The 21,617-nt window shown below is 41.6% G+C and overlaps 1 protein-coding gene across 3 annotated transcripts in view; it reads left to right on the top strand.

Annotated features, from left to right (window-relative positions):
• Positions 1-21,122, top strand: part of LOC106042636 (mucin-5B) — a 43,472-nt gene extending 22,350 nt beyond the window's left edge. For 2 of the 3 annotated variants that reach the window (XM_066997952.1, XM_066997954.1), the window contains 29 exons: positions 147-285; positions 1,014-1,124; positions 1,881-2,060; positions 2,455-2,691; positions 3,654-3,810; positions 4,001-4,129; positions 4,554-4,638; positions 4,851-4,888; positions 5,370-5,525; positions 6,328-6,393; positions 6,721-6,813; positions 7,523-7,764; positions 8,286-8,463; positions 8,754-9,004; positions 9,427-9,610; positions 10,169-10,361; positions 11,083-11,261; positions 11,794-11,863; positions 12,013-12,134; positions 12,431-12,462; positions 12,886-13,063; positions 14,069-14,173; positions 14,778-14,818; positions 15,383-15,505; positions 16,425-16,520; positions 18,378-18,506; positions 19,340-19,379; positions 20,105-20,228; positions 20,754-21,122. In XM_066997952.1, coding sequence (XP_066854053.1) covers positions 147-285; positions 1,014-1,124; positions 1,881-2,060; positions 2,455-2,691; positions 3,654-3,810; positions 4,001-4,129; positions 4,554-4,638; positions 4,851-4,888; positions 5,370-5,525; positions 6,328-6,393; positions 6,721-6,813; positions 7,523-7,764; positions 8,286-8,463; positions 8,754-9,004; positions 9,427-9,610; positions 10,169-10,361; positions 11,083-11,261; positions 11,794-11,863; positions 12,013-12,134; positions 12,431-12,462; positions 12,886-13,063; positions 14,069-14,173; positions 14,778-14,818; positions 15,383-15,505; positions 16,425-16,520; positions 18,378-18,506; positions 19,340-19,379; positions 20,105-20,228; positions 20,754-20,928 — 3,853 coding nt within the window. In that variant the 3' untranslated portion in view covers positions 20,929-21,122. The remainder of the gene's footprint in view (positions 1-146; positions 286-1,013; positions 1,125-1,880; positions 2,061-2,454; positions 2,692-3,653; positions 3,811-4,000; positions 4,130-4,553; positions 4,639-4,850; positions 4,889-5,369; positions 5,526-6,327; positions 6,394-6,720; positions 6,814-7,522; positions 7,765-8,285; positions 8,464-8,753; positions 9,005-9,426; positions 9,611-10,168; positions 10,362-11,082; positions 11,262-11,793; positions 11,864-12,012; positions 12,135-12,430; positions 12,463-12,885; positions 13,064-14,068; positions 14,174-14,777; positions 14,819-15,382; positions 15,506-16,424; positions 16,521-18,377; positions 18,507-19,339; positions 19,380-20,104; positions 20,229-20,753) is intronic. The other variant, XM_066997953.1, reaches the window with a different exon arrangement.
• Positions 21,123-21,617: the final 495 nt, after the last annotated feature.

Here is a 21,617-nt window from a genome sequence, read left to right as displayed (position 1 = left end):
TTTTGTAATTAGCAATCCATTATATGGCATGGCCTCAGAGCACTGCAAAAGATTAACCTTTCAATTATTCTGCCCCTGTTTGGGGGTTAAGGAAAAAAAAAATGCTTCGTACAAAGATTGTGAACCTTATCTTATTCACCTCGCAGCACGTGTAACAAAAGGCAGTGGAACTGCACGGACAGTCCCTGCAAGGGAACCTGCACCGTGTACGGCAATGGGCACTACATGACCTTTGATGGGGAGAAGTTTGATTTCCTGGGAGACTGTGACTATATCCTAGCTCAGGTATCACGTTTTTCATTTTGCTACCCACAGCTTACCCTGTAGGGTTCAGTGTGAGTAATTAAAAGGCTACCCCATGCAAAACAGTCAATGCTGATGATCTGAGTTTAACCCCTCTCCTCTTCTACCCAGAGCAGACACAGTGAGATTTTCCATACAAAAGCAAAGCAATTAACCCTCAGACATGACACAAGAGGGCACTGTGTGATCCTAAATGATTAACTCCTGGGGTGGACTGGTGTAATTCCAGCGTCTGCGAAGGGAAGGGATTGGTACGGTGCTGAAAACTAAAAGTTTCTCTTGGTCATTCAAGAGTGACAGTTGTTTTTTGTGTCTTAAGCATGTAAAAGATACTGTATAGGCCTCAACTCAAGTGTAATTATTGTGTGTAATGAGACAGTACTGAACGAGACGCTTCATCTCCAAATTACAATTGGTTTTGCTAATACTTAAAAAAAAAAAAAAAAAGAAGATAGCTTTTTGGCTGTGCATGACTGGTGCTATGACAAGCTCGTTTTTTACTTAAGCTTTTCTCTGTGAAATTTCTTGTCAAGTATGAGCAGTTCAGCTACCACCACATTCTTCTAAAATGCCCAGAGGTTTGGTGAATGAACACGTGACAAAATATCAGAAATCAGGCTGATACAGTATTCATTTAGAGCTCCTGAAAATGTTTAAGACTGGACTAGTTACATAAAAAGCTCTGATAAAATATTATCTATTTTTCAAAGGACTTCTGCCCCAATAACATGGATGCTGGCACCTTCCGAATTGTAATTCAGAACAATGCCTGTGGGAAGTCACTCTCCATCTGCTCTCTAAAGATCACTCTGATTTTTGAGGTTTGTCTGGATTCAGTCACAGCTGAGGAGATGTAGTCTTGATTTTGCAGCAGTTGGTGTAATTTGTCCTTATATTCCAACTCAGTTGTTGCTAGAGGGTACCTATGGTAGTCAAACAGCCAGAAAGCAGAGAGAGACAGCCCAGCTAAGGTGTAGATAATTGGCATTGGACACTTCTGCAGACAAGTGGGCTGATACAGGGAGTTAACAGCACTCTGTGTGTGTGTGTGCACGCACCTGTGTTTCTGTGACATTAATGGTGGAAAATAAATTTTTTAGAGGAGGATGTTGCATATTTCTATGCCATGGTTCATGCACAGGGCAGATGTTAACTACGGAGGGAAGAGTTTCTTCCTTCCAGCTCAGGTTTAGCATTTCCCCAAAGCAAACACAAAAGAGCAAAGATGTTTCTCCTGGACTGGGGGGTGAGGGTAGGGTGAAACAAAGTGGTGTGACAAGGGGCATTCTAGCATGCCCAATTGACCATGCACTCAGGAGCTTCTGTGCCAGCAAAACAGATTTCATCTAGAATAAGGACAATTTATGTGGCCATGAAGTAAGACTTGTCATGCATGGGCAGATGTTTCCCATTGAACTCACTGGGTCTTGTCCATGGCTCATGTGTCTTGGAGTAGGCCAAGACATAGTGCAAGGACTATAGAAAAATGAGATGAAGGACAAGAGACAGAATACCAGTGCCGTTACACTAAGTTTTCTACTTGGTTTCCTTCTGTGCGATGTATTTGTTCCTTGCAGAGCAGTGAAATCAGGCTCTTGGAAGGAAGAATTCAGGAGATAGCCACTGATACAGGAGCTGAGAAGAATTATAAGGTGGATCTCAGAGGAGGCTATATTGTGATTGAAACGACTCAAGGGATGAACTTCATGTGGGACCAGAAGACTACAGTTGTTGTTCATGTGGCACCATCTTTCCAGGTATGTGCCTCACAGACTGAGAGTTATGATTTCCAGCTCAAACTCCTGCATCCAGAACTGAAGCCCCAGTTTGAAAAGCAGGGCTTGGAAAAGTGTTCAGTCCAGTGGAGCAGAAGCAGCAAGAGGGCCATGCTTTGTTTTATTTCACCATTCAGTTGGTATGGACTGCTCCAAAATACTTGGCGCTAGAAGTAAGGACAGGCTCTTTGCAGTACTGGAGGGTCTAAAAGAGCGATCTTGTCACTTGAAATCCAGCTTCTTCTAAGACATATTTTGATGGCTGTTTAGAAATTTGCAGCTATTTTTTCTTGGCTTGTTCTGTAGTTTTTCTGTCAGCTAGTGGGCTGCACTTAAAATAATGAAACCACTTACTGTGCCTATGCAAATTACTCAGGGAAAAGTCTGTGGCCTTTGTGGGGACTTTGATGGCCGCTCAAGGAACGACTTCACAACCAGAGGGCAGTCTGTGGAGATGAGCATCCAGGAGTTTGGAAACAGCTGGAAAATAACAAGCACCTGCTCAAATATAAACATGACGGACCTGTGTGCTGATCAGCCTTTCAAGTCTGTCCTGGGGCAGAAGCACTGCAGCATCATTAAGAGTAATGTCTTTGAAGCCTGCCACAGTAAGGTAATCCTGTTCTCTCATCCTTATTGGTTTCACACTTGGCACTTGTTGCTATTATACAGCATGTTTGTGCGCAAGTTGTTATTATTAAAGGCTATTACATGTCATTCTTGAGTACAAGGCCTACTTCTCTCAAAACCTCTCTTTACTGCTATGCCAGTTAAATCCTGTTGCACAGTACTGAGGAAACAGCAGTAACTTGTTTTGAGTAACCAAAGACAAAGGGGATAATAGTTGGCCACCAGAAATAAAAAGCTAGATATCTGTTTGTAAAATCTAGAGATAACTTAATACAGGGCTGTTTGTATGGGGATCCTTGGGAAAGTTTATTCAAATTATCTAAAGAAATGAATTATTTACTTTATTTTAGACACATTGAATTAATCTAAACAGGAACAGGACTACTAATTCTACTAACACTAACAGGACTACTAATTCGTAATGAGAATGTCTATGCAAAGACTTGGTGCATTTTAATAAGCCATTTAAAGAGCAAATTTGGCTTATTTTTCTTGGTTAGCTCATGTTGACACAGGTTAAAGCACCTATATAAATAAATAAAATAAATAAACCTAAATAAAGAGATGTGAAATTCAGTGGAAATAGGATTTCATTTTATAATCAGTCACTATCTGTCAATTAGAAAATGCACACACTATATGGATGTGCTAACCCAAATCAAGGTAGTTTAGTCCTGCAGAAATTACACTGGAAAGACACTTGGACGTAAATGCCAGCACACAAATAAGAATGAGAAGATTTAAGGTCCAAGTCTACCAGATAGATGAACATACAAAAACAACTCTTGCAAAATGTCCTAGCTCCTCCATGACAATCCCAGACTGTCACAAACAGTTCTGCCAAATAAACTGCCAGTGGGTGGCAGAAATTCAGAGCCCTTTCTCTCATTAAAACATGGTGCAGGAGGTACATCTGTGATAACAGATCTGTTGGTATTTTGATAGGTGAATCCAATACCGTATTATGAATCTTGTATTTCTGACTTCTGTGGCTGTGACAGTGTGGGAGACTGTGAGTGCTTTTGTACCTCAGTGGCTGCTTATTCGAGAAGCTGTAGCAAAGCTGGTGTCTGTATCGACTGGAGAACACCTGCCATTTGCCGTAAGTATTGCATTGAAAATGCACGCAGAAAAATGTTGTTCTATGTGTTCAGGCGCATGAGAAAGGAAGAAGAGCAGAATTCTGACATCTCTGCATGTCTGTGACTTAATAAGCTCTTGTTTGTGAGAATTAGAAAATGAACCCTTCCCAGCGTCTGAGACGTGGATGTTTCTTCTTTTTTCTGTTCCAGCTGTGTTCTGTGATTATTACAATCCACCTAACAAACACGAGTGGTTCTATAAACCCTGTGGAGCACCTTGTCTAAAGACCTGCAGGAACCCACATGGAAAATGTGGGAACTTGCTGTATAGTTTAGAAGGTAATTCTTGCTTGATCTTGATACAGTTGATATGAGTTGAAGATACAGTCTGATTTTAAATGCCTTAAGCATCAAGGTTGTTGTCTTACCTTCAAAGACTGCCTCTTTTGCCCTAGGAGCTCATTGACCACGTCTCTTCTGGGACTTATTTCCCATGCAATAGTACCATTCATAGCAGAATATGCCTGGGCAGAGATACAAGGTCATTCAGCTTAAATTTGCAAAGAGTAATTAATTACCTGTTGACAAACAGAGTTAATTACAACTTCCAGATGAAAGGGGAAAAGAGGACATGGAAAAATAATTGGCAAAACCGAGAACTTTCATACAGGATCATATTAATTTTTGGATCAAATCTGCATGTGATTGCCTCAGATTCAAGTAAAGCAGAACAAACTTGATTCATTTACTTTTAACTTTCCAGGCTGCTACCCGGAGTGTAGTCCTGACAAGCCATATTTTGATGAGGAAAACAGGGAGTGCGTCTCCCTCCCCAGCTGCACTTCATGGTAGGTCAGTCGATGGTAAGAGAGGTAATAATAGGATTAGAGAGGGCAAGGTAGGCAATGTGTGGTTTATGTTCATAGGAAATTATGGCAGTGACAACAATGGTTAAAACCTTAAGGAGCAGGCTTCTTTGTAAAAGTAAATACCATATGCTGACAGATACTATTCCACATATTCAAGACAATAAAACAACTCCTCTCCTCTTTATCTTCAGCAATCCTGAAGAGAAACTGTGTACCGAAGACTCTGAAGGTAACATTTGAATACCTTTCACTGAGTGATGATAAGACTTGAAACGACCAGACATCACATGTTGCTGCAGGCATGTTGCTAGCTAGTTCAATAGGTGGAGTCAGAGCAGTACAAATGTGTCAGTGTTTTATCACTTATCAAGGCAGTAATCCCAGTCGTATTCCCTGCCAAGAGGGAATGCTCCCATGCTCTAGGCTGGGTGAGGACAGCGCCAGTTCTGCTTTCAGCAGCCAGTAATTCCTCTATGCAAGCTGACTCCAAGAAGCACAGCAACAAGAAAAATCCAACTCACTTTAAATAAATGAGGTAGACTCTCAATGCAACTTCTTAAGTAGAAACTGAGAATGTTTTCCAGTCAGATAATTCACTTTTGCTTATATGAACTACAGAATGGTAAATCCAGAGTTTGATTTTCTTTTCATTTATATTTATATAATGAGTGTCTCTTGGTATGGTGGCATTTGCTCTTTTGTTGCCTCAGATTGCCTCTGTTGCTACAACGGGAAGACTTACGCCTTAAATGACACTATATACAGCCAAACAGATGAGGTCGGGTGTGGTAATGCTGTCTGTGGTCCTAACGGAGAGATCATCAAAACATTCATCCCTTGCAACACACCATCTGCACCAGCACAAGGTACTATTTTTACAAGGTTTGGTGGTGATTTTATCAAGTCTGTAATGGTAACAAGATTCCTCTGTCTCTGAAAAAGACTACTCCTACCTCCATGTCCATGCCAAGCACAGATTTAAGGCAGTTCATGTTTCAGGAAGGAGGGGCCAGAGCTTGTAGGTTTCATGGTGCGCACTAAAAGTGTAATTTTATAGCTGCTTACTGTCAGTGGGGTAAGGATAGAATAGAGGGTTTCAGCCATTTTTCAGTAGAGCTTATACGATATCTTTGGGCCTTCCACAATTAGTCTGGTGTGGTTAGTCTCAAAATTTCATAATTCATAAACCTTGTTTTTCTCCTTCTCATATTGTTCTTACTGTACTGGTTTCTACATTGGAGAAGCCAGTCTCAAGGGGATCACTGGAACAAGAAAATAAAACTACCTGGTGATTTATTCTCCTCACAAAAGAGAAGTTGCAGTTTGAAGGGGACATGTATAAACAGAAAATAGGAAGCAAAAAGATGAAAAGATGAAGTTGTGCCATGATTATAGCAAAAAAAAAAAAAAAAATTGGCTGAAAAAAAAGTGTATTATCCTGCAGTAGCAAATTATACAAAGTGAGGCAAGCAGAACTAAAAGCTATCTTCTCTACTCAAGTGAGTGGAAGAGTTAAAGACCTGATGGTGAGCCTGTGTGCTTCCTGTGTTTACATGTTTCATTCCAGGTGTTATGTGGTAATAGCTAAGAAAGAAAGGATTATTCAAAGCAGAGTATAGAGTGGCTTCATTAAATGACTGAATAATCTGTCTGTATTTAAACCAACAGATGCTTCACAACTAGACATTAAAAGACAAAACGGTGTGCCACTGGAAGTCACCTCTCCAAAGTCAGGTGAAGTCATACAGGATTAGGAAGTTCAATAAGACCTTAATTTGGAATCAAATTAAGAGACAGTGGAAGGGAGTTTTATTTTATTCTATATAAAAATACCAGATACACACACTTAGAAGAGCGTGTGTATTATTCTAGTAGCATATAGTGTGTGTATATGGGGGTTATAAGTATATAGAGAGGGTGTTTTTATTGTGTACCAGTACAGAATGTGATGGAGGTGGAAAATGATTTTGTTCTTCTAAACATAGAGAATGTAATAGACATCGTAGGGCTTGAATGTAGAGTAGCAAAGATCTGGTCATTAATAGACTTCCTTTCCTGCAGAACCACATATGCAACCTGTAACATCTGCACCACCATCATCAATGCTAACCACTCCCTGCTTCTGCACTGACAATGGACAATTGCTACAAATGGGTGAGAAACCAAGCAATTTCTTTTTTTCTGCACTGTTGATGTGAGAAGATGTTATGTTAGATAAATGTGCTCCAGCAAGTGCTGATTCTGTCTACTGCAATTACACATGGAATTGTTATGTCTTTGAAGTGTAACTAACACCTTAAAAATTACAGTTCTCACGTACCCTGTGACATTGTCCTGGTTTGGATATCCCTGGTGTAAGGAAGTTTAGAGCAGATGCTAACTTCATTGTACTCCAGCACAAACCCTGACTCACAAATCCCAAACATAGGTTTGTAATCCACATTCATATTCCAAAGATAGAGAAGGCTCTTTTTCATCTTAGTAGCTCCTGAACCATTTATCTCATGGTCTTTGTGAAGACCAGATATGCTTAGTGATATATGTGGTATTCTCTCCTCTTGGACTCATTTTCAATTCCCACAAGTGTACTCAATGAAGAATCTGCAGAAGAACTGCAGATTTGCCACCTGTGGCCCTCCCTCAGGCTTTGCCATTTGGATGAATTGAGCCCTGGTTCAGTTGTTAGATTCAAGCAGTTGCAGACAGTCACAGCTGAAGGTGGCCATCAGGTGCAGTCAGGCCCAGTTAAATGTAGGGCTGAGTATGTGATTGATCTGTGATGCATAGCCTTTAAGAGTTCACAGCAAACATTTACCACTTTCATAGGCAATTCAGTGCTGATTGTTGGGTTTTGGCCTTGCAGGAGAAAATATTTCTCTGCCAATGAATATATCGGGTCATTGTGCTTACTCTATTTGCAACGCGTCATGTCAGATTGAATTAATCTGGGCAGAGTGTAAAGTTGGTCAAACTGAGGCACTCAACATCTGTGATCCAGACTCTGAAGACTGTCCACTGACAGCTGCTCCCAGTGCAACAAGCCTAGTTCCCGTTACCACGTTGGCTCCTGTGAGCGATTGTCTTGGGCTTATTCCTCCTAGAAAGGTGAGAGACTGGAAAGAAGGTGTGGTTCTTTACAGTGTTGCCTCCAGCCAAGATTTGGCATTCTCCACATGCAGATTCCTCTGATGCTGGTCAGCACCGCTGCAGCTGGCCTGTAGTTGTGGCTGAACTAGGTGATTGAGAAATATAGCAGAAGCCCTCAAATAATTTAGGGAATAAATTGAAGATTATGCTGTTCAGTGAAAAATCTAACAGGCTGGAGGCAGGCAGAGCCACATGAGCTGAAGAAAGGCTAGGAAACCCCACCTGTCTGTGAACCGCCATCACAAGTGGTCAGGCCATTAATGCTGAGACCTGCACAAAATGTTGCAGAACAGAACAAAATGTCAAAGCTCTGTCGATTGCAATACTTTTCATATTATCTGACAGAGAAAGAGTAGATAGCAAATAACGCCATACCAAACAGGAACATGAATGGAGGGTGGTAGTTGTGCGTGGTTTTAAAACCTTTGTTATATTACTTTGCTGTGTTCCTCTCCTGCTCTCTTTCAATCTGCCAATAGTTTAACGAATCATGGAATTTTGGAAACTGCCAGATTGCCACTTGCCTGGGAGAAGGAAATAATATTAAACTGTCCAGTGTGACTTGCCCTCCTCAGCAACTGAAACTCTGTGTGAATGGTTTCCCATTCATGAAACACTATGATGAAACTGGCTGCTGTGAAGTCTTTGAGTGTCAGTGTAAGTACTGCGGCAGGTGAATTCCTGAAATTTGTTATGCTCAGCCCAGCCTCAAGCAAGATAAATCGGTGTGATCAACATCTGTATTACCTTTGTATTGATTCAGTAGGATGTAATGGAGCAGAATTCCCACCTAAAATGTTGGATATTAAGAGCAGATAAGAGTCCTTGCTAAGCTATGTTTTCTTCATCAAACTGGTCATTTCAGCTCTCATTGAAAGAGATTATAAAAGTTAAAATCAGCTTGAAGCTGAGAAGTCGAACTCGAAGTGTGCCACTCTGTCTTCCAGGTATTTGCAGCGGATGGGGAAATGAGCATTATGTGACTTTTGATGGAACATATTATCATTTTAAAGAAAACTGCACATACGTCCTTGTGCAGCTAATTCATCCCAACTCTCACAACTTCTGGATTCACATAGACAACTACTACTGTGGTGCCACTGATGGAGCAATTTGTTCAATGTCCCTCCTCATTTTTTATTCAAATTCTGTTGTTATTCTGACACAAGCAATGCAACATGGAAAAGAAACAAACTTGGTAAAGTATTTTGTTAAAATCACTCCTCATAACTATTTTGCTGTAGCTGTATTACTCTACTGTCAAATGCCCTGCCATGACAAAGGACGAAGCTCGTCACAAATGGCATGGGTAGGAAATGCAGTTACATTCCTAGCTCTATCTTTTTGCTTAGTGTCAGCAGAAAAAAAAAAGTATATTCTAAAAACTTGGAAAATTGTCACATAACTGAAGGATGTGTTTTTCTTCCTGATGGAAGTAGTCAAATATAAGTTAGAACATATTAAAAAGGAAGCACTGGGAACTGCCTAAATGATTGCCTTTGTCAGACTTCATTTGGTGCACCTGAGAGCTGAATTTGTGCTCTACTTGCCAGACACAAGCTATGTATCTTACTCAACAGAAAAATGTCCATAGAGACCTTTTGCTTCTCTTCTTTCTAGATTTTATTTAATGGCAAGAAAGTTTTTCCGGATATTTCCACGAATGGTGTCACGATAACCAGTTCTGGTCTTTACGTCATAGTTGAAATACCTGAATTAGAAGTTTATGTCTCCTACAGTCGACTTGCGTTTTACATAAAACTCCCTTTTGGAAAGTTTTATAACAATACCATGGGACTGTGTGGTGAGTGTGCTCATCAGCTGGCAGTAAAGAATGCAATACATTTTCCTCCTCCTTTCGTTTGTCCGCTTGTAAACATCTCTAAACTTTTGCAACTCCAGTGATTTTTTAAGTTTCACAACTTTTAACAAAATTGTCCCTAATTGGTGAAAAGGCACTGTCAGAAGATACAGCTTTGAGTTACCCCCTTTCATTCTGTCCACATTTGCTGGTGGATGGAGACAAGCTTTCTCTAAATCTCCCTCTTGATCATATGATCATACTTACTCACTATGGGAAGATACGGAATCTGGAGAGCCCTGTGTTAGAGAGAACCATCTCAGTTTCCTTAGCTGTCGTGAGAAATGCATTAGCCAAGACCTCAGCTCTGGTTTTCATGAGTAACTGGCAAACTATTTCTTCTAGCCTTCTCCTACAAAGTTCTTGTGAACTCATCCAGGACCATGTGTGTTACTTTCTCACAAGAAGAACTGCCTTCCAGGTATTGCTGTTTTACGTAAAAGCAGTTTTATCAGCATCAACTGTCCTTCAACTGTCACTTTGCTTTTATATTGCTACCAGGTACGTGCACCAACCAGAAGGTTGATGATGCTATGAAAAGGAATGGTGAGGTCATTGAGTCCTTCAAAGAGATGGCATTAGATTGGAAAGTCCCAGATCCTACCAACAGATACTGTAATTCAGGTGTCTCAGAACTGGCTGAGACTGGAAATCATCAGCATTGTGAGCCTTCTGATCTGTGTAAAATCATCTGGTAAGACAGCTCCCAAAAGAGACAAATGAGATAATTTTGTGCTTAACTGCAGGGCTTGGGTGACCTGCTTATGGGTCACAATGAAAATGTGAATTCTAGTGTACCCTGAAAAAGTGAGCAGTGAATTGACGTGTGAATGTTCCTGAGTTTTGCAGATCAAAATCAGTCCTCCCTTAATAGTGCCTGCTACTTGACACTGGCTCTGCTTGTCATTTCTGGAGAACTTAAGTTGGAACTAGCTATAATTCAGTATCTGAATGCTTTGGGGATGAATAGGAACAGAGTCAGAATATAGCCAGCGTGTGTGTCTGTTTTTAAAATAATTTTGTGGTTTAAAATAGGATTGTCAACAATGTTGACATTAAAATGTCAGTATATAGAACTACAGCTGTGAGCCGTGCAGGAGACTCTCCTTTGCAGGTCTCAGTCCGATGTAAAATTGCTTTGTTTCAAAGCATTGTAAAGAATGGGAGGTAAAGCTTCCTTAATTAAGCTGTGTGGGTGTATTGTCTATTGGGGCAACTTGTAGTTGTATCTTTACCTTGAGGCTCTCTCTGGGTGGGGATCGGTTTGGTTACACATGTAGGCGTATTGCTTATTGGAGCAATTTGTAGTTGTGTCTTAAGGCTTTCTCTGGGTGGGGATTGGCTCTGAGTTGAATTCTTCCTTGGAAGTAGCCCAAGGAAGCAAAATGCCATATCTGTTTCCTTGCTTTGAGAAGGAACCTGACCGAGTGCCACAGCGTGGTTCCCCCGCAGCCCTACTACGAGGCCTGCGTGGCCAGCGGGTGCTCGGACCAGCACCCCAGCACCGAGTGCCAGAGCATGCAGACGTACGCAGCCTTGTGTGGGCTCCACGGGGTCTGTGTGGACTGGAGGAGGCAGGCGAATGGGCAGTGTGGTAAGCCTGGGAAAGAGAAAGACCTTCTAGTGGTGAAGTAGCTCTGGTCTGTTCTTTCCTCACCCACACACCTGTTTCTGTCCCTCTGCATCGTCAGCCTTCAATCTTTCCTAAGCTGCTCTGGGCCTGAGAAATACAGGAACTAATCAAAAGAGTTGTAGTTCAGAAATGGTGCAAAACGAGTGGGAAACAGACCCGTGGTCTTTCCTGCAGAGGAGTGGGTTGGGACATTAGCCACGTTTCTCCCCTTTGTGTCAGCTGCAGCTCCGTCACTAGATGGCAATGCACAGCTTCTCTCTGCCTGCTTTATCCTGCTCGGGGGACCTGGGTAAACACTTGGTACTGGTGCAAGCACCTTGCCGAATCCATTAAACTCCTCTTGCTGAAGATGTGGGGACCCCTTGTTGGGCCGGAGCCTGGGCTGTGCTGTCCGTGGGGGCAGCCTGAGCTAGTGCATGCTGTATGTCCGTCGTGTGACGGAGGGTATGAGTAGGCCCAGGCTTTCTAACCAATGTTCTCTATTGCTCTATAGAGGCCAGCTGTGCTCGGGATCAGGTCTACAAGCCATGTGGAGAAGCAAAAAGAAACACTTGCTTCAGCAGGTGGGTTATGTCCTAAGGCAAAGGTCCAGCATTTGAAATGTGCCAAGAAAGGCTGGAAGTTGGCATTTCCTTGCGTATTAGGTGTCTGCTTCCCACAGGCACAATTCTGCCTCTCATTCATTTCTGTTTATATTCTTCTAATTGTGTAGAGAAATCATTACGGACATCCTCCACTCCCAAAATAACACACCGGTGTTTGTTGAGGGATGCTACTGCCCTGATGGAAAAACTCTGCTGAACGATCATGATGGCATTTGTGTTTCTGTCTGTGGTAAGAAATGTAAAAAGGAAATAGGGGAGACCTTCATACTGAACATTTCTAGCTAGGCTGGAAATGTTTCTGATTGACCGTTTCCCCCTACTTTCACACAAAAAACGGAACTTTTGAAAGAACAAAGCATATTTAGGAGGAGGATATTGAAATATTTTGGATACACAACTTGTGACTTTGCACTCTGGATCTTTCTTTTTGTGTCCATTTCTCAGGTGCCTTTTATTCCTGTACTCTCACTTCTGTTGTTTCCCCAGGTCAGTTATCACTAAAGGAATCTGTAATTTGTTTTATAGGTTGCACTGCACAAGATGGATCAGTGAAACAGGTAGGAAAAAGGAAAATGTTAACTTTATACTATAGCTGGGTGCTGTGACCTATGGTAAAAATGATTGCATGAGTTTCTTTGAATTCTAAGCTTAAATACTAGTGAACGGTGTTGACAGTGGGGAAGGAAAGAGCAGATTTTAGTAACTCCAGGACTTCATTAATAGAGATATGGAAATAAAATTAGCAGTTAGTGGGAAGCACTTTTCTGGAGAAGTAGCAAGTTTCCTGTTCTGGAAACATGTAAACCTACAAAGGAAGGTGGCAGGATTTTTTCTTCTCTGCCCTCTGGGATTTGAACTTTGATTTTTTCCAACATAATGAAATAGGACAATCTGGCCCTTTGCTGCTTTGTGGTAGGCATTCATTAATCTAATACTTCTAGATTTTGCTCTCTGAACAACTATTTCTTTTGTTTTCACAGCCTAGAGAAGCTTGGGAGCATGACTGTCAATACTGTGCTTGTGATGAAGTGACCTTGAATATCTCTTGCTTCCCCCGCCCTTGTGCTAAATCTCCACCTATCAATTGCACTAAAGAGGGCTTTGTACGCAAAATAAAACCACGTCTGGATGATCCATGCTGCACAGAGACAGTCTGTGGTATGTAGACGATTCACATGGCATCATGTGGCATCATTTGCCTCATGATGATCCTCAAGTGAAATTAAAAAAAAAAAAAATACACAACAGGTACCAGATTCAAATAAACACTAGATTAGTCATTTATTCTTGCTGTCAGAAGAGACCTCCTCTGGTTCAGCTTCTATTCTAAACTAGAGCCATGTTCCACTTGATATTTAAGTTGGAAAATGCCACATGAATCATTGGGACCACTAGGTAGTTCACAGGATCCTCTGGCTTTTGTCCCTTCTGAGATGCTGGGGTGATCCTTGCACATAGGTTCATCCAATATGGAAGGATGGACTTTCCTGTCTCTCTTAAGGCCTCATGTGTAGCTTCTGTATATATTTGTTTGCCCTCACCATTCAGTGTGCATCCTCCCAGTCCCAAATGCCTGCAACAGCACAGGACCTCCTCCTTAGTCTGCTCAGACCCTGGCCATTTCTAGTACCCATAGGAGGATGAAGGACGGGATCCTGGCAGTGGTAGGATGTTTTTCTCTTCCTCATCCCTTCGTGCTTCCATACATTGGGCTCCTTTGGGTGCCTTGAGGGAGCAGTGAGCACTGACAGGGTGCTGTAGCTTGCACCTTCCTACCTTTATGTCTCTGGCCCTCATCCACTGCTTCTTCCATTTTTTTTGTTTGTTTGTTTTGTTTTCATTCTCATTTGCTTTTACCCCAATTCTTTTTCTCTGTCATTTCCTTTTTTCTCTGAGGTGAGTATGTTTATGTGTTTAGTTTAGCAATGACATCTAGTGGGGGAAGAGAAAGAGGAACAAGGGCCAGAACTGCGTGCCCAGGGAAGACCTTTATAAAAGGGCAAGCTATGAGAAACTTTATTTGTACGTGTCCCAACCTCCAAAACTGTTTGGTTCAAGAATCATTTACGTCTTCCCTATTTCTTGGATGTTCAAACTTTGGTCTGCAAGAAAAAATGCTGGACAGGATGATTTGGCTTACTTTATCTCCATTGTCTATTGCAGAATGTGATATAAAAACCTGTGTTATCAACAAAACAGCATGTGACTTAGGTTTCCAACCCGTGGTAGCAATATCTGAGGATGGTTGTTGTCCTATTTTCTCCTGTAGTAAGTACCATGTTTCCTTAAGAAATTTTATTTATCCCTTCAACTATTTCAGTTTTTCTAAATGAGTCAATATCACAAGAAGTAGCCTCTCCCTTTCCTTCCCAGCCTTTAAAATTTTATGGAGGTGGAGTAAGTGGTGTAACTAATATTCAATGAGCTCCTGGGATGTAAGTTATTGATCGAATACTGCATTTCTATTACATTGAAGCCATACAAAAGTTCTGCTGTCAAACTATTTCTGGAATTGCACACCTGACCCAACTTCCCATTTTCTCAGTGACCAGCAAGGTGGTTAACAATAAAGAAAAGCTCAGCTAATTTCAAGCATGGGTAACTACATGAGGTACATTGTTTTTGCCATATGTAAGATACCAGGATATAGAATTACCCCACACTTCATGCACAACATCTGAGCAGATGTTAAATGTAGGCTTCAGAATAACAATTTAACAGCATGTTTTTCCCTCTTGTGCAGGCTATGAAGGCTAGCAAATAAACTCAGTTCTACTCTTTGTCTTCTCTAAATCACTGAAAATTTAGAGATGAGTACAGTAACTGGTTACATCATTCCTAGCACCTCCTTTTCATTTTATTTTTCTTACAGTACCAAAAGGTGTATGTGTTTCTGAAGGAGTTGAATTCAAGGTAGGTCTTCCAGACACTTCTTTCCACAGGTTGATGCAGCCTGAATCAGAATTGTCTGAACTTATTGTCAACACTTAAGAAAAAAGCAGAATTAAAGTGTACATTATTTTATTCCTGCCAGCAGTCTAATGTGTTGCTGGAAATATTAATGACTAGGTAATGCTAGAGACCAGTAGCTTGCTTACTAAATGAGATCTTACCTGTGTTTCAGAGTCTAGAAGTCAGAATTGTGACTGAATACAAATTTTAAAACTCATTGGATGTTGTAAGATTAATTACTAGGTCAAACTGAGGAAAAATTGAAGTTTGGAGTTTATAAGATAACATAACTCATGTCATGTCATCAATGCACTTGAATATGTCAACCTCATATTCATTTTGTGATACTGAGAAGTGTCAGGTCTGAAGTCAGATCTGGAGGTATTCATTTCAGGAAGTTCTGCCAAAAATAAATCCTGAGCATAATCATTCATGTTTGATAGTCCAGGGGACATATGTTTATTCTAGAACCCACCGATTTCTTGCTGTTACCTGTTTCCTCTCTGCTTTTCTTTATCTTTTCAGCCTGGGGCAGTGGTGCCTAAGAGCTCCTGCGAGGACTGTGTGTGCACAGATGAACAGGATGCTGTGACGCAAACCAACCGCATCCAGTGTGTTCCAGTGAAATGCCAAACCACCTGCCAGCAGGTCAGTGCCACGCACTCAGCCTCCCCCACCACAAACAATGGCTGTTGCAGGACGCATGGTAGAACCGTGGCAGTAAAACTGCTGCCTTGGTAAAAGATAGCAGGATATAATCTTCCGTTAGGTCCTCTTTAGGATGCTGGCCATTTTTGCTCTACCAATTTAACAGGTCACCCTTCGAGAGATGCCCTGAAGGGAAGTGATTACAAACCTGTTAGAGAGAAGTCTGACTGCTGAAAGATGATGTTTATGTTGTTCTGTTGGTGGTGTTTTCAGCTCCAAAATTAAGATTATAAGGAAACCGCACAGTTGTTTTGAGTTTCCAGGCACTGCTTGGTACTTGTGAGCTGAGAGTCTGTGCACAAACTGCTCAGTCTATTACTGAATGCAAGCAAAGAAAGGTTTCTGTTCCATTCTCACCCAGAAAAGGCTAGATCCACTACCAATCCTAAAAATCCCTAAAACCACTAACCTTTATCTTGAAGCAGGACAGATCCATAGAAAGACCGCTGGATACCTAAAACACAGGGAAGGAAATAATTGATGCACTATCTTCATGTGTCTGACAGTGACAGTTCTAGTGAATAACAGTATCAGACCAAGTGGCGGTAGTAGATTTTTAAGTAATCACCTGATGAATTAATTTATTTGTTCTAACTTGTGTGTTAGCACAAAGAAGAGCAGCAAATAGCAGGGTGTATATGGTAACTGAAGTGACCCAGAAGTAACTTCAATATGGGAAAGAAATCATCAGCTTTAATTGTCAGGCTTAAAGTGATTCCAACAGGTTTCTAACGGCAACAGAAATAAAACCAGAAGGTTGGCTCATTTCCACTGCCACCTCCAGTGTGGCTTTGATCTTACAGTGTTTCATGAACAGGACTGCAGGTAATATTGCTAAATGGTGACCTTATTCCCACAGGGTTTCCGCTACGTGGAACAGGAGGGTCAGTGCTGCAGCCAATGCCAGCAAGTGGCTTGTGTGGCAAATTTTCCGTTTGGCAATGTCACCATCGAGGTGAGTGCTCCTTTGTTCTGCATGGAAAGCTGAATTATCCAAAAGACCTCAACATCTTTTGAAATCAGTGTCATACATTTTGAAGCTGGGAAGACCCTTAGGAGGTCTTAAAATGTCTCTATTTCCAAAGTAAGTGTTAAGTTTTATATGGCTGCTCCTTGCTGTGTGCATCTTGCAGACTTGCAGACACTGCTGTGTTGAAAATTATGCATCTCTGGCAGGAATGGAAATCATGTCACCCTCTCTTCGTGACATGCAGCACAGGGAAAGAATTTGTAGGGGATGGTGACGTTGCAAAACACTGCTCTTGCAGAGATATGTGAGCTGGCTTCACATTACACTGCTCTGATACTGGAAGAAATGTCATTTATCTTGCCCTGGAAACACAAAGCTAAATAGTTTGAGCAAGCTGATATAGCTGTACTAACACTGGTTCTGAATTTGCTGGGGCAAAAATCGAAAGTGTTATAGCTGCTGCAGTGTAGTTCACCTTGGTAACACCCAGGTAATACACCACGTCTCCTCAGCATAGTGTTGTGTAGATGTGAACTGAACCTCAGGCTAGCTGTTTGCTTTTATTACAGCCTGCTATTGCTGTGAATAGTTAATGCTGCCATCTCACCCGGTGGCTATTTTCTTATGTGCTATTCTCTGGTAGCTCCTGAGCTCGGCATCTTTTCTATTTCATCCTTTTGTTCCTTGATAAATCTTGCAAGCTAGCTTCTTCTGTGCCAATATATAATTTTTATGCTTCCACTTAAAAGGTGGTTACCACAAAGATACTTTGCATTTATCCATTAACCTCTATTAGGAAGAGTATTTTCCTCTTTCATAGTTTTTACTTTTCTTCCATCTATTAAAAAACTTCAAAAGCTGTAGAAGAATTTTTTCTTTTGCATATAAGCAGCGCTACAGGCTGGGAGATGAGTGATTGGAAAGCTGCATGGCAGAGAAGGACTTGGGGGTATTGGTTGATAGTCGGCTGAATGTGAGCCAGCAGTGTGCTCAGGTGGCCAGGAAGGCCAACAGCATCCTGGCCTGTATAAGAAGCAGTGTGGCCAGCAGGTCTAGGGAAGTGATTGTGCCCCTGTACTTGGTTCTGGTGAGGCCGCACCTCGAGTACTGTGTTCAGTTTTGGGCCCCTCGCTACAAGAAGGACATGGAGGTACTTGAGCATGTCCAGAGAACGGCAACGAAGCTGGTGAGGGGTCTGGAGAACAAGTCTTACGAGGAGCGGCTGAGGGAGCTGGGCTTGTTCAGCCTGGAGAAGAGGAGGCTCAGGGGTGACCTTATCATGCTCCATAGGTACCTTTAAAGGAGGCTGTGGCGAGGTGGGGGTTGGTCTATTCTCCCACATGCCCGGCGATAGGACGAGGGGGAATGGGCTAAAGTTGCACCAGGGGAGGTTTAGGTTGGATATTAGGAAGAACTTCTTTACTGAAAGGGTTGTTAGGCATTGGAATGGGCTGCCCAGGGAAATGGTTCAGTCACCATCCCTGGAGGTCTTTAAAAGACATTTAGATGTAGAGCTTAGTGATATGGTTTAGTGGAGGACTTGTTAAGTGTTAGGTCAGAGGTTGGACTAGGTGATCTTGGAGGTCTCTTCCAACCTGTGAGATTCTATCCCACCTCTATTAACAGACCCATCTTCTGTACTTCGTAGTGTCTCTTAGCATTTCTGCTCCTACCTCTATACTCATTCTGCCACCAGGACATGGGTGAGCTCAGTAGATGTGAATTCCAGGATAATATGAACATCCCAGCCCCTCTGCCAGTTCATAGACTGTATTACTATTGCATTGTTCTATTTATATTGTTATATTATATTGCAATTTATTTTTTGTCGGTTTTTTTTAGGTTGGAAAAAGTTATAAAGCACCGTATGATAACTGTACTCAGTACATGTGCACTGAATCCGGGGGGCTGTTTTCCTTGACTAGTACAGTAAAGGTCTGCTTGCCATTTGAGGAATCAAACTGTGTCCCAGTAAGTATTTTAGCACCAGAAAAAAAAAAAGCTGTCTGAAATGAGCCCTGCCAGTGCTCTGGGAGGCTTCTATACTGTTTTGAATGAGTCATGTCAGTGTTTCTTGACCTTTCTGAGTTGGTCATCCTTGTGTGAAAGAAATGTGCTTTTTCAGCCCTGAATGGAATGTCCCATGGAGGTATAACAAAAGTTATACTTTCTAAGAAATCCACATATTTTACTTCTTGTGAAGTAAGACACTGGAACTTGAAATAGAGGAGCGCTGGGGCAATGGCACAGTGGGATTTTTCATTACTTAAGAAACACCAGTGTTACAAAATGCAATTGAACAAATGATGACTTAAAATGGACCTGTCGGGGAACCACTGAACATAGTCTCTTCTACTATGGGGTCCATCGCTAAGCAAGTAAGTGGTAGATGAATGAGCAACGGGGAGCATTAGTGACAGGCTTTTCAGTGACCAGTGGTTTCCAGTAGCTTCCAGAAAGGGCTTTGCAGGTTGTTCAATTCCAGGAGCATGTGTCATTGTCTGGTTTTGGAGTTGGCTTTTGTGCTGGCTTCAGCAGGATCTACATCACATCAGGCATACATTACAGAACATCCCCCCTGGCTTATGAGTGGATATAGTTGTAAGAATATTCAGTCCCTACTGGATATTTTTAAAGCTGTTTTGTATACAACTGGTACACAAACAAGTCTGAAGAGGAATTAGTGTGTTGGTTAGAGATGAGGGTATGTATCTGAACCCTCTGTGTTGCTACTAGTTGCTTAGCAATATACGTACTCTAGACTAGAGTATCTAAACTTCTCTGGTTCTTTGCTTTCTATATAGGGGACAGTTGACGTGACTTCAGACGGCTGTTGTAAGACATGTGAGTGTGTTAAATCATTGATTCCCTACTAAAATACTGCTAGGTTCTCCACTACTTGTAGCCCTTCTTCTGCATGCACCAAGAACTTCGACAGACCAGAAGGCTATGTTCATGTATCAGCACAGCAGTTTTGTACCTTACAGCCAAGGCTCAAAAATTGCTTTGTTCTTCCAAGGGGTACACTAAAAAATTTTTCTTCTTTCTGCATTTTTAAAAGACTGAAATACTGTTAGTTTGAACTATACTTCCAGGGAGAGAATTTGTAGGAATTATGTTCTGTATTTTTCCATTTGAAAGTTATATGGGAAAAAATTGGTTTTCTTCTATATCATCCACCCAGAAACTGTAGGTTGTTACAGTCACAAATGTTAACAAATACCATTCATAGCACTTAAGGTGTTTTTGTTGTTGTTTTTAATATATCCTTTTGGTCTTAGTTCAGCAGTACCTTTACATGAACTTATACATGTCTTCATTTGAGCCAGTCCCTGAACAGAAAAGTATCTAGACAAGTGGGGAGTTGTTTTTGCTGAATTAGTGCCTATTTGCACTCTCCTTATTTATTTATTACTTGTGTGTGGTGTGTGTGTATTTGTTTTGTTATGCATTTAAACTACAAGTGGTTTCAGTAAGATGATCTGCTCTTGGCTTCCCAGCAGGTGTCTTTCAAAACTTCTTTTGCTCCCCAGTCTGAAGAAGTGTAACAGAAATATTCTCCCACACAGGTGTTGACCTGCCACATAAATGCAAACGCAATGTGAAAGAGCAGTATATTGTTCACAACAACTGTAAGTCTGCTGCTCCGGTCCCAATGCCCTTCTGCGAAGGGACATGCAGTACCTATTCTGTGTAAGTAGGAAACCTCTCTGTCCTCACCTGTGTCTGGTCTTCCTGGGTTCTTGTTTAAAAGGATCTGATTGGGAAACTGGGTGTGAGAACAGCAGCAGTTGTCAATGTGATGAAATGCCTTTAGCGTGATGGGAATGCCTTATCTTAGGATAATAGGTCCCTCTGCAAAGAGACCATCTAAATGTATTAGCTTCCTGTCCTTGTGTGTATTTACGAACAGCTCTGGGGGTTGATGGAGTTTCTTCCTGCTCTTTGGTCTCTGCGTGAATTGTTCATTTCTGTGTTGTCAGAATGTCCTTAATCCAAAACCCACCAAATTTATTGGGATTTTCCTCACTGATCTCAGAGGATCTGGCCCTGCATAGGTAGTAGCATCCTGAGGAAAGACCATTATGAATAAGCAGAAAAACAAGTCGGAAATCTTGTTTTTTCTTCATTAGTTGTACCCCTATTTGGAGGAGCGAATACAGATCACATAGGGAAGAAAACAGGTGGTGGACTCATGTGCAAATCTCATTTCTATAGGTATTCCTTTGAGGCCAATGAAATGGAACACAAATGCATTTGCTGCCATGAAAAAAGGAGTCACACAGTGAAGGTGGATCTGGTTTGCTCTGAGCATAAGACAATCGAATTCACATATGTGCATGTAGATGAATGTGGATGTATGGAAACCAAATGCCCAAAGAGGAGAACATGAGACAAAGGAGACATTTCAGCTCCCATTTAACGCTTCCCTAGCAAGTGAGTAGTTTAGAAAGCAGCTGTGACTAACCTTGAAGTGACCATACTTCTCTCCTGTGCTTTTTTCCTTCTGGTATTATATGCAGTTATGGAAATTAGCTGAGGATTTTGCTCTAAATGTTTGTAGAATAAACTGCATTTCAAAGAGGACCTGTTCTCTTGTTTCAGTGATGCTGCTAAAGGGGCAAGGAGGTTAATTTCTTTAATCCCATATTGGTGTATAAACCAAGGTTATTACAAGGCACTCCAGAGACAGACGATGCCTTTCAAAAGTCCTTCCTGATGGAACTGTGCATTATAAAACCACAACTACGTGCTTCAGCTCATTTCCCTCAGAAGGGAAACAGCAATCGCTTCCACAGGTGTGGTTCAGTCAGAGAGGCAGGACTCAGCTCAGGGGCACCTTGTTCTTCTCCCCAGTGGTTCTGCACCTATTTCTGCTGACAATCTGGGTCACTGGAGCAAAGCAATGTGCTTTTCTCCTTCTGTGCTGTAAGCACTACAGCAGGAGTGTAAAAATGTGCCTTAAATGCATGCTAGAAAATGAACACATTCACACCCTTATAGTGAGTCTTTATCTCTGGTGGGTTTTGTAATTTACCAACATCAAACTTGGACCTGTGTGTCTCGTGATAGACTGATGTT

This window comes from Anser cygnoides, chromosome 5 (genome assembly GCF_040182565.1).
Source record: "Anser cygnoides isolate HZ-2024a breed goose chromosome 5, Taihu_goose_T2T_genome, whole genome shotgun sequence".
Lineage (NCBI taxonomy): Eukaryota > Metazoa > Chordata > Aves > Anseriformes > Anatidae > Anser > Anser cygnoides.
The sequence above is the reverse complement of the archived record's forward strand: the minus strand, read 5'-3'. Positions and strand labels throughout refer to the sequence as shown.